Source organism: Coloeus monedula (genome assembly GCF_965178545.1).
Source record: "Coloeus monedula genome assembly, chromosome: 1".
Lineage (NCBI taxonomy): Eukaryota > Metazoa > Chordata > Aves > Passeriformes > Corvidae > Coloeus > Coloeus monedula.
Genome location: NC_138781.1, coordinates 27,612,942 through 27,625,859, shown reverse-complemented (window position 1 = coordinate 27,625,859; position 12,918 = coordinate 27,612,942). Strand labels below are relative to the sequence as shown.

Sequence of the window (12,918 nt, the reverse complement as noted above, 5' to 3'; positions counted from 1 at the left end):
GGCTGATAGAATAGATACAGAGAGTGCAATACAACTCTGTCTACTGGTTATAGATATAGGCCTTGATTCCTAATTTAATCCATTGGTAATTAAGAGGCATCTGTTTAAATTAAGGATTAATACTAAGAATATAAAATTTTTGAAATTTCAGTAGTTCTGGATTTAAAGTTATCAGCTGAAGTATGCACAAAATAAGTCTAAACTATAGATGATTTGCTTTATTCTGGCTTAGAGGTAAGCTAATGTCAAGCAAATCACCTGCCCAGGGGCTCTCAGCAAATCACTGGTAGGGGCTGTCTAAATTACGTGCATGCCTTTATGTGGCTGTTGTCTGTAAAAACAAGGATTATTTTTGGCTTTTCAGCTTTTCTTGGATATTCATAGATCAGTACTTATTTCATTTATGTGCTGATAAAATGTTAAAATGCCTCAGATTACTGTAGAACACATACCATACAAAATCCAAGGCAAATGCAGTTTATGTGCAGTTCTTTTTTCCAGGTGCATGCTAAACACTGTGGATGGTCCTTCTGACACAGTAGAAGACTATCTGTGTGATCCTGAAGAGATGCCACTTGGTGCTAGAAAATGCACGTTGCCGTGTCCAGAGGACTGTGTTATGTCTGAGTGGGGATCATGGTCTCAGTGTTCTTTGGTAAGAAGTATACTGAAGTGTCACATTTATAGTTTTGGGAGGATACTTTAAAAGTGTATGTATTATGTGTTTTGCAAAGATGTTGAACTGATTACATGTGTAAATATCTATATGTAGTGTCATCTTTAAGGCTGTTTTCTGTTGGCTGAAATTAAAGTGTGACAGTATTTTCCATTAAGCTATATTGCTCCAGAACACAGACTAAAATGTTCCCAATGGTCACCCTTCCCAGTGTGGGGGGCCTTCTGTGTGGTGGAATAGCTTTGGCAGTGGCTTTTGAATCTGACTATGAGCCTAGCTCTGAGCCTCTCCTTAGTGATACCGTCACTGAACTAAAAATGTCACTATCCTGGTACAAGTAAAGTTTGTAGATCAAGACTGAGCATAGAAAGGTAATTTTGGGTCTCCCCTTCCTTCCTGACAGCAATTTTAAAAAGAAATGGCAAAAAAACTTAAAAAATAAAATTGTCTCAGTATTGAGGCTTTTGTGCACTACGTTATAGCATTTGGAAAGTGAGCATCCTCTTTATGAGTGAAATAGTTCCAAAGCACTAGCACTGAAATATGCACTAGTTGGGAAAATAGAGAGGTGTTACCAGGTTAAAGATATTTCCCTTTGGGTGGTACCAAGGTGAAAGAGCAGACTAAATTGTCTCTGAAATAACAAGGAAAGGGTTTCACTTATACAGTAGCATGAACCTGTTATTTTAAATTTGTGTTTTGAAGGGATTACTTGAAAGGTTGTTGTAATGCTGCATAAAAAGGTATCAGGGTGCCAAAATGTCCAAGCTTTTTCCAATCTTACTTTCAAGCCATGCAATGGAAGTTGTGTCCGTGAAAGGTCAGCTGAATCCCTAAGACAACCAGATGATGGAAAGCCTTGTCCTGCTGCCTCCGAGACAGAAGCCTGCACTTTGAACAAGAACTGCTACCACTATGACTACAACGTGACAGGTATTTGTGCTATTATGCTCTAGTGACAGCCTGGTACTACATCTTACAGCTCACTTCCATTGACCTTACAGTATGGATTTTTCTGCTTTCTGTTCTTACCCAGAGGCAGCTGTGGAACTGGTACTGAAAACTGACTCAGGCCATTTGATCCAGATAATATATTACATAGAGAATTTGCAGGTGAAATGGGCATGCTGTAACCCCAGGAAAAGTATTTCTCATATCATTTTGTGATTTACTCAAAATCCGTACAGACAAAACCAAATAGGAACTTTTCAGGAAGGTACCGTGGCATTGACTATTTGCAGTAAAGGTCACTGTTTCACAAAAAGGTGCAGCAGCTGGTCTCTGTGAGCCTTTGCATATGTAAAATTTGCTTGTAAGGGTTACCATCAGAGTTAGGTGGGAGACTGGATCATTATGAATTTTGTCTGAAAGTCTGCAAGGCTAATCAATTCCTCCTTTGCAGACTGGAGCACGTGTCAGCTCAGCGAGAAGGCTGTCTGTGGCAGTGGTATCAAAACACGGATGCTCGACTGTGTTCGCAGTGATGGCAAATCAGTTGACCTGAAATACTGTGAAGAGGTGAGTGGGTACCTGTGAGTAAGCTTCCTTCTAATGATGCTAATTAATAATGAGCCAACTGAGCTGTATGGCATCTTTACCAGATGTTTTGCAGCACTATTCATGGATTGTTAAGTACCTCTGAAATGAACTGAGCCATCAACTGATTTTTATACTATTTCTTTTGGTTACCTTTAAGTGCCTCTGTGAACATATGCTAATTTTTATGTCCTGAAGGAAATTACTTAGAAACAATAATTAATAAAGTAGAATAAAGGGAATAAATCTCAGTCAGAATACTAATCATAATTCTAATTTGATGCAACTTCTGCATGGAGTCTTGGACACCTGCCAGTATCAATCATTTACTCGATGTGTTGGAAAATATTTCTCAAGTATCATTCTGCAGCTGGGCTGAATGTTAACTTCTTTTATCCAGCTGTGTGATGCAAAAGATACCCAAGCTAGTGTGAAAAAATATGCAACATGAATGTAATATTAAGTAGGAGCATATAGGGAGAACTAGCTAGCAGACAGGAGCCCTTAAGTTTTGAAAGAGCCGTTTTGCAAATATTCAAACTAACCTCCAATTTGACAGCACTGGTTTCCTGAAATTTTGTGTGTCAGTCTTAAAGCTTTCAATAGCATGGACATTGCAGTATGAACAAAAACATGAAGACAACACCAGTACTACATTGAGGGCAATTCTACATGCATTTCTGATGGAAAGCAACTGCACTTGTTTCTACTGCCATTCCCCCACCACCATGACATTAGAAATAAAATTACTTGCAATGGGGGACAAAGGTGGAAAGGCCTCCACAGCAGTTTTGGCACCAACAGCTTTTCTGCAGGACCCTTCTCGCAACTAGCTGCTCCTCAGGATGTGCCCGAAGAAAAGAGCCTCATCAGAAGTGGAGGGAGTCAGGAAATTCATCCTTTGCTTTGGACTATAGTTTTGTAATCGTATATCTGAGCTACTTAAACTTCTCCAGTCTCCTCCGACATCCTGGATTGCTGAATCAATAAGTTCTTATCAAAGGCAGAGAATTTCAGATGAGACTTACTTCTGTCCCATGTCCTACATAGTTCTTGGGTTTATAATCAAATCTAATAATTTCATAGAATCATAAAATGGTTTGGGTTGGAAGGGATCTTAAAGATATCACCTTAAATATCAAACCCCCTTCTGTGGGCAGGGTCACCCTTCAGTATAGCAGGATGCTGAAAGCCCCCTCCAACCTGACCTTGAACACTTCCAGGGATGGGGCATCCACAAAAATTATGTCTCAAGAAAAAACTCAGGATATGACTACCTACCATCAAGTTTCTGTGAAGTTAATAAAGCAATGTATTCATACATTTTGTTAATGTTTTAATGTGTCAAGAAAAAGAAAAAGAAAAAAAAAGGCCTGCCATTTCTGTCATTTTTAAGAGGCTGCAATATTTATTAATTAATATGAAGACATGATATAAATTATCCATCCATATAAATATTTCAACAGAAAAAAAATTATTGATTTGATTTTACAGGAAAATAGATTTCTTCTACTATAAACCCAAGAAATCATTCCTGTTAAGCAAAGATTTAAAACAACATTTAGAACTGATTACATTTTACACTGGAATCTCATTTCAGAAAACCTCTGGAGCTTTCCTGCATTTAAGAAATGAAAGTTTATTACTCAGAAAATAATTAGGGCAAGAATATAATATCTCAAAAGCTACTTGCTGTAAATGACTGGCTAACAGACATCTCTGCAGTGGGGTCCTGGATTTATCAACAGCCACCACGCTACATTCCTATTTGCCCTTTTGATTTGCTAGAACATATAGAGATACATCTTCTTATAGAAAGCTCTGATCCACTCCCTAGTCACACTGTTAAGACTATTTGTTGAATTATGGATGTGTAAGCAGAAGTCCAATGAGGTCAAAGGCTGATCCAATAACTGAGGAGTAAAACCTGTTAACCTGATTAAGAGGAAAGCCAAGCTGTTCAGATCTTAACAGACCCTTCTGTTAAGACTCTAAAGATGTGAAAGCCAGCTCTGTGACCTTCCAGGTCATGAGAGAGTATTCAAGAAATTATCAAAATATGAATACACACTATACACTTCTTACTAATGATCCTTCAGGGAGGGGGTTTCTTCTGTGTTTTTGCATTATAAGGGCAGTGCAGAAAGGTTAAGTGAAATTCAAGATAAGGTACATGTGGTTGGAAAAGTTAATGAATAGGAGTAATATGAAATAATTTTGTAATGACCTAGCTAATGAATTTTCACTAGACTATCATAAAACCTTGTATTAGATGTATGAATAAAGACTTGCTTAATTTATGTGTAGGTACATTTACTGGCTTGTGTTTCTTATTATTACATGCAAAGAAGAGAGATCATAATAGAAAAACCTACACTAATCGCTGAGAAATTGAGACATATAATTGCAAATTCTGAGTTTCTGTATAATATGTGGTTCAAGAAAATAATAAATCCATATATAAAAAAAAACCTTTATGCTGAATTTTGTCTATCACCATCTCCATATTTGAGCATCAGCATAGTTAAATACTAGCATTCCATCTGAGCACCTGTGTTCTGATTTCTGTATGTGTCCATATGATTTTGTGTTTATTTGAGTCAATCAGCTAAAGAAGGTAGCCAGTCATCCTGATTACTGCCAAGATAAATCAATTTATAGAGCTTATTTCTGAGTCCTGGTTATGTTAATGTAGTTCTCTTCAAACTCTCAAGGCACAGTAATACTGGATTACTTGTTTTCTACTTATCACAGGAACTTGACTTCTCTTTCTTTCGTTAAATATTTGAAAATCAAATCACCTAAAGCAAGTTGATCCTGGTCATATTCCTATTTATAGACTTATTTTCATTCATTTGCCTTTAATTAAAGATGAGAAAAGCCTAGAAACCAGCAGTCGTGTCTGCATTAAAAAGCGGACTTTGCTGGTTTATTGGTGAATAGTCTGCTTGTCAGATTACATGATTAACCTCCAGCAGCAGGGTTTAATCTTTGGTGCCAAACAGTCCTATAAACAAATACAGATACTTCTTGTGGATCACAGGATTTAAAGAGCATGCTGGTCTGGCAGCCTGCTGCCCCTGGCATGTGTGCCCAGCGCGCACAGGGGTAGCTTTCAGTATTTGCCATTGTTGAGTCAGAAACCGCAGCTCATCCAGAACAAAGGCTTTAGGGTAAGGGAGCTACTGAACACCTTTTCAAATATTTTCTAAGCTCTTCAAGTTGAATTGTGGTTCATCAGTTCAAGGAAGGAGAGGGATGAGAAAGGAATACGTGAATACTATCAAATTGCAGCCTGTCAGTTGTTCCCCAGATCTATTTTAGCAGCACTTCAGTGTCTGAGATATGCAAATAGGAGATCACTGTGGGTGATGGCCTTCAGCTTTCTCCTCTTCATTGTTAATATCTTTTTTGGGCTTTTCCCTCTCAAGCTGCTGAAGTCCAGCTGAGAAATCCAGTCTTGTAAGAGGGCGGTCATATTTCTCTAACTTGCAGGAATCAATTCAGCAGGCTTTAAATCCTTTGCTCAGAAGGTTTGACCCAAATATGGACTTCAAAGAGGGTTCTCTAGCTTCCTAATCATCCAAATTCCAGATAATCCAAAGGTTTCAGGTGTTGTCTGTGTGTGATAGCTGTATAACCAAGGCTATGATGAACCACTGAGAAAAGCCAAGAACTCACTCTTTGATGTATAAAAGAGAACAGAGGTCTAAATCCTCATTTGTCTCAATAAATGGTACTGAAAATGCAAATTTAAAACTTGGTGAGTCTATCAGAAGGAGACATTTTCAATACTCATGGTAGTTTATGGAGGACATGTTAACGTTGTGCCTAATTATTGCTCTATGCTTGTGTTTAGTAGGAAATAGTGGGTTTATCTCCTTTTTAAAGTCTTAACTGCTGGCTTTATATCATTACCCTTTCCAGTCATTAAAATTAATAGGTTTTGAAATGTCTAGTTTGCTTTTTAAAAAACAAAACAAAACATTTTTTCTAGTTAAAGATATTCACAACTGCCTAGGATTCTGAAAGGCCTCAATGATGATCAAGGTCTGCTGGTGAGGTCCAGTGAGGAGGACAGTCCTTTGTGCTGGAAAGCTGTAGATCTGTTCATATTGGCAGGATTGGTTTTCCATCACATTTTATATCATACACCCTACCCTTTTTATATCATACACTGACCTACCCTTTTAACTCAGCTGTGCAGAATGCAGGTGTTATTATTGTTATACTAATATTTTTGCCATCAGTTGTATTTCATCTTGCATCATATATTTTCATGTGTTTTTGTGAGAGTATCTCTTTCCTTCCATAGATGGAGAAAATCTGGAGTGTGGTAGTTCATAAGAACATAGTAATGGCTGTCCAGGATCAGACCAAAGGATCATGTAGTCGTTGTGCCATGTGCTGAGCATGATTATAAAACTCCTGCTTCCCTGGGGCACAGCGTTAGGCTGAATCATACCTGGGGAAGAACTGAGTACAGAATTTATTTTCAGGAAAACTTGAGTCTGATTTGTTGGAGAGGATGAAAGTTTGGTAAGAAAGTTTCACAGATATGTAGGCTTGGCAGAAAGATCTCTGAATGTAGAAACTGAGGATGAGATAGAAATGAAAGCAAGTTTTGATATAGAGTAAAAGATGTTTTGCTGAAACACTGACCACTGAATAACTGAGAAGGCAAAGGTTGGAGATGAGTTGGAAGGAGATTTTTATGAATAGGACAAAGGTATGTGACTACAAACAAAGACATGTTTTTCACCAAGTAAATAAATCTCAAGAAGAGCATAAGTAAATAGAAAACATGTCTTTACCAAAAAGAGCTATCGCAGGCAAACAAGAAATGTTGATGTAGCAAGAGGAGAGGTCTGAGAATTTTCCATCGTAAGCTTAAATTGTAACTTACTTACTCTTGTGATTGGATAATAATGACTATAATATGGTGATGGTAGTAGCTAAGATAGGCTATAGGCAAATGTAAAGGTATTGTGTATGGTGCTTATTGGTTGTTATGTGTTAAGATACTCTGCAAAGAAAAGTATATAATGCTTTGTAACTTGAACAGAAAGGGGCTTCAGGTATGCCTACAGCTGGAGCTGGTAGCTGTAGGGCTGGCTCTGGATACCCACTCCCTGAAATGCTGTAACTTCGCCTATGCAATAAACAGCTTTCAAGAGAGCTGCCTGAAGTCCAGACATCCTTCATGAACATTTCTCTTATACTGATTATTTTCTCTGTCCCTTTCTCTCATACTCCTCCAGCAACTGGAGCTTTTACTTTATGGATTTTAGAGGATTCTGGTTTTTGCAAATTTTTTCAGAAAAAAATGCAGATATCTTTTTTTTTTGGACAAGTCATTATCAATGTCATGTCAATATCTTTGCATGGTGCTTAATATATGGAATAGAATAGAATAGAATAGAATAGAATAGAATAGAATAGAATAGTCATGCACTTATACAGCACATTAGGAAGAAAGCAAGAGAGGCATAAGCAGATGCCTAAGGAAGAGTAAGAAGCACGGACATACAAGAGCTTCCATCTACTCCTTTCACAGCCTCCACCTGTTTTCAGCTCTTGGACTGCATTTGCCTGGTGGGGTTTCTGTGTGTTTAAACCTTCAGACTTCTTTTCCATCAACTTGCTCATTCTCTCTTGAGCTCCTGTAAATTTTTAGCATATGCTACATCTTCTGACTATCCAATACATGTTCATCCTTCTCCTTTTGCTAGTTTTGAATGTGGCTTCTAGTACCACTTAAATTCACTTATTAACAGCTGTTCAGTATTTTTGCATCCTTCTTTCAAAATACTTCTTAAATTATTTTGGCCTTCACCTATTTTAAAAAGTAATACTGTAGAGTTGAAGCCCTCCATTTATAGGCTCTAGTTTAGAAAATGATTAATGAAAATAGTATTTATGCATGTATATAGAGATCAGTATATGCATTTATGAGAATTTGAAATGTCCTAATTACTTTACTTTTTTACCTGTACTTTTTTGTACACTGATGGTACAGGCCTGGAGTTGTGGGCTAACCATTTAACATCTTCTTTCAGCTTGGTTTGGAAAAGACATGGCAAATGAATATGTCCTGCGTGGTGGAATGTCCTGTGAACTGTCAGCTCTCTGACTGGTCCACCTGGTCTGAGTGCTCTCAAACTTGTGGCCTTACAGGTCAGTACATACCTTTGGCATATTTTAAAGACTGAGTTCTCTTTTTTTTTTCTTTAATAAAAGTGATGATACCTCTCTTTGCAGAACTAAAAAATGTAGCTAGATAAGGAGAGTTACAGATATGTAAATCAGCTTTATTTATGGAAATAATAAGATTGAGTGAGACTGTGCTCACTGAAAATAATGGGAATTTGATCCAAATATTTTCTGATCCCAGGAAAAAAGTGAAATATGATGAATAATATATTGAGACAGAAGTAAACATGGATTTGAACATTTATTTTTCATCTGGTGGGGAGAGGAAGAGTAGGGAGGGATTTTCTCCTAGGTTTCATTATTAGTGGTGAGTTTACAAAACTAAAATTGTTCCAAAAACAAGTTGGAAGTGACTTGTCTTTTTAGACAAGTTATAGCCATATAATAAATCCAATGACCACAAATCTTAACTGGTTTTGTGAACCCACGCAAATAGCCATCTAGCTGAGGAAGAATTTTGTGTGTAAGTGTGCTCTTTGCTGTTGTTTGGAGTTTTTCCTCCGGTACTTTTCAAGAAAATCTTTTTTTCTCCTGTAACATATCAGTTGGAGCAGCTGTGAATTCAAGAATGATGAGGTTCCATTTGGCAAACATCTTTCTAGCTGTCTGCAGTGAGCACAGCTGTCTGGGAGATTGATATTGTTCTGCTTATGCATGGTAACTTGTGTAGCTTGCTCTCAGCAAAAGATTAGTGTCATTATCATTAGACTACTCAACTGAAAATGCATGAGATTGAAATGTGGAATTAAAATTAATTCTTTTGGCTGGCTAACATCAGGTGTTATATAGGTAAATCTGTGTAATGCCTTAGTTTATTATAAGCTTCACTATACAAATTTAAATAAATACATCTTTTTTCAGACTTGGCTCTTATATTTATCTATAAATATATGAAAATACCACAGCTGTGTTGATTTTGTGGAAACCTTTGTGAGCTGACAACTCTAGAGCAGCCATTTGACCATTCTTTCTGACACAGAAGGAAATTTTCAGTTATATCACATGAACTCTCTGTAATGAAGCACAATGGTCTAATGTCCACTGCAAGATGAAAGGAGAAAGAATTGCTAAAAGGATAAAAATGTCTTCCTCTTCCAGGCTATATCAGTATTTGAAATAGAACCTGTATCTCAGTGGGTAGCATATCACTCATTGTTGAGGAAGAGATAATTGTTAGATAAGCCTATTGTATTTTAATTTTTTGGGGGCCTGAGTGAAGAATCCTCCATTTCCTGCAAAATTTGCATGTAATGTTTTCCAACAGACAGTGACAGAAAATTGCAAGTCCTTGTTTGCTAGAATCAGACAATTATGGGACACATGTTTTTGTGTTAACTTAGGGATGAACAGAACATGTTGGCCTCTTCTAGCAGCAAACTCCAGATAAAGAGCAGGAATCTCCACTGAAATGCCACAAACATGTTGTCACATTCATAAAGAATATTTTTCTTCAGGCTCTGAACTAGGAAATAACTGCTTTCATTTGCTGTTACAGGAACAATCCTAATCAGACATCCTCCTGCACTTCTTACACTACAAACAAATGACAGAATATAAAGTGTCTGACTTGGAAAATATGAACCCACAGACAATAATAATAACAGACAAGAGCCAACAGATCTGATTTATAATCCAGTTTGTCAAATCTGGAAAAAATTACTTTATTCAAATACAACACTTTTCAGCAAAATAGAACCATCTTGAGGAATAAATCAGTCTAACTACTTTGTTGTTAGTTATACTGCTGGTTTTTGTTACAGGAAAAATGATCAGAAGAAGGACCATAAATCAGCCATTTCAGGGTGATGGGAGGCCTTGTCCTTCTCAGATGGAGCAATTCAAACCCTGTCCAGTAAAACCTTGTTTTCGATGGCAATATGGTCAATGGTCTGCGTGCAAAGTAGAGGTAAAAGCCATATGGGACTTTGAAGTTATGGAACATGTGGATCCAGGCATATTTGTGATATGCCCAGATACCTCCTTCACAACACTGTAAACAATTTGCTTCCACCTCTCTTATACAAAAACTAAAGTGTGGGTTTTTTCTTAGGTTTTATATTTGTCAATGGATACAACAGTGTCCTACAGATGTTCAAAGTATAAATGTAAACTTTGGTACCTGAGCAGCACCTTTGCTAATAATTTAAATCCTTCTATTGTAAAAGAATATCAGCAGAAATATATTCACATTATTAGAAGATATCTTCACTTGATATACTACTGTGTTTTCAATTCAAAGGCATAATTAGCTCCATAATTTAAGAAACAAGCAACAGTGACCAGAAATTTTGGGTTGGGTTTTTTTTTGTTTGTTTCAGAAGAAACGAACCCTGTCTTCTCTCTTTTGTCTTCTTTTTCTCCTTATTGGAATGAATAAGTAGTTAAGCAAAAATAATAGGAGATAGAGTGACATGTAACTCAGATCTAGTCTTTTGGCACTTTCTTCTGTCCAGTATCAATCAATGTATGTTCTCCTTCCATAGGATGCTCAATGTGGAGAGGGAACACGAGTGAGGAACATTTCCTGTGTGGTTTATGATGGATCCACTGAAGATGTTGGCAAAGTAGTAGATGAGGAATTCTGTGGAGAAATAGAGCCTATTATAGATGGTGATAAGAAGATAATACTTGAGGAAACCTGTACTCTCCCTTGTCCAGGTAACAAAGCTGTTCAAATAAATGTTGCATTTCAAGATTGGTTGGGTGTCATTACAGCTATTAGTGCCAGCATTAGCCACAGGCAATTAAATCTTTTTTATCTGCTTTACTGATTGGATTCATCCATCAAATGACCAACAGATTTACTTCTTAGGAGTGGCTTCATGACAATAAATCAATTAGAAAAAATACTAGATTTTAAATTTATAAAAGACATGGTCTCTGTCACAGATAGTACCTAAGATGTATTCATTTTTTCACAAAATCTATTGTAATAAAACCTGTGTTTAACTCTATGAGAAAAGGTGTTGGTTTACAGCTAAGTATTAGTGTTAAGTGCATAGATTACCTAACAACTTTATTAGTACTTTTACCAGTGGCTAAAAACTTGATGCCTTTTATGGGTGTCTAAGGCAGATAAGCTAAGGCATTTTATTTTTTCCTTTAAAGGTTCTATTCCAAATGAAACTAAAGTTTTGATCTCTGAGAAAACATGGGTGCCTCTAGCTGTTTAACTCTCTGGATGTGACATACACGATCATTGCCTTTGTGAACTGAATCTAAAGGATCAGGTTCATGATGGTCATACAGAGAAGGATTAAGAGCATATAAGAGCTGTTTAATTTCCAGTAAAACCCCTTCAGTTCATTCTAAACACTTACTTGTAAAATTTGAAGTATATTGCTCTTGTTCAGTAGTCATTAATGATGTATCTTCAAAAGTGATAAACTCTTTCAGTTCTAATGTAGCTATCATTTCACACTGGTACTCTATTTTCATTCTCTTGAAACACTCCTCTTCCCCAGAATTTTGTTCCCAGTTCATTTCAGATTGGAATGAAGGAAAAGTTGTCTCAATAAATAGCAATCAATAAAAAAATAGAGAGATTTCCACCACTGCTTTGTACTTAGCATTCCAATTGCATGATTTTCACATATTTTATTTCTTAAATAGAAATTGGAAGAATACAAAGACTGTAGTTATGTTTTCATATTACTGAATTTTATTTGAAAATTATAGCTGCTTACTGATTGCTTTAAAAATTTTGCTGAGCAGGGACCTGTTCTTCAACAATCTCACATTTAACCAGCAAGAATAACTGCCCTGTGGGGATGTGCTAATGATACGCTCCAACTAATGTTTCCAAAAATCACTACTCGTTTTCCTATTATGTATACATCAGTTTGTCAATTATTCATTTCTTTGCATGCTTTCCTAAGGTTGGCAAATAAAATTCCTTCATTAATCAGGCGTCTGGTCAACACAGTACTGATTATATCTCTCATCAGTATAATGCAAGGTAGCATGAATTTTTAATGGATTTCTCACTGAAATAATGAGAACTAAGAGGTTTATTTATGAGTCTGTGCACAGTCTAGTCCCATTTTCAACTGTGTTTTAACAAAATTATTTCTTTGGGTTGTGCCTCAGATCTTCCTTAAATGTTCCTTAGCTGATCGTGCTAATTAGTGTCATTAGTATAAATTTGTTTTTTGGTTTTACACTATAGAATTCTACAGATCTGTTACCCTAACTGAAATAGGGAGAGCAGACATTTTAATCACGTTTTTATTTCCCTTTCTTGCAAAGAATGTTCCATCAGTTTCTTCTACGTCTGTTTAGAGAAAATCTGCATGGGGATAAGCAATAATTAGTCTTTTTAATACTAGACAATGTTCTCTAAGATCAAAGATGAATTGAAAAAAAGATATGTAAATTTAGCATAAGGCATACAGTGCACAATATCTTAAAATGTACAAAAATCCAGACATTGGGTGGAGCATTGCAAAGAGATTCATAATGACAGTGGTCTTATGGGAATGCTACAAGAAACT

At 36.5% G+C, this 12,918-nt stretch overlaps 1 protein-coding gene across 1 annotated transcript in view; it reads left to right on the top strand.

The window, feature by feature from the left end:
- The window catches only part of THSD7A (thrombospondin type 1 domain containing 7A), a 199,267-nt gene that overhangs the window by 175,570 nt on the left and 10,779 nt on the right, over positions 1–12,918 (top strand). The window contains exons 17-22 of the mRNA XM_082293117.1: positions 502–655; positions 1,468–1,609; positions 2,079–2,194; positions 8,272–8,389; positions 10,186–10,331; positions 10,909–11,083. Of these exons, the coding sequence (XP_082149243.1) occupies positions 502–655; positions 1,468–1,609; positions 2,079–2,194; positions 8,272–8,389; positions 10,186–10,331; positions 10,909–11,083 (851 nt within the window). The remainder of the gene's footprint in view (positions 1–501; positions 656–1,467; positions 1,610–2,078; positions 2,195–8,271; positions 8,390–10,185; positions 10,332–10,908; positions 11,084–12,918) is intronic.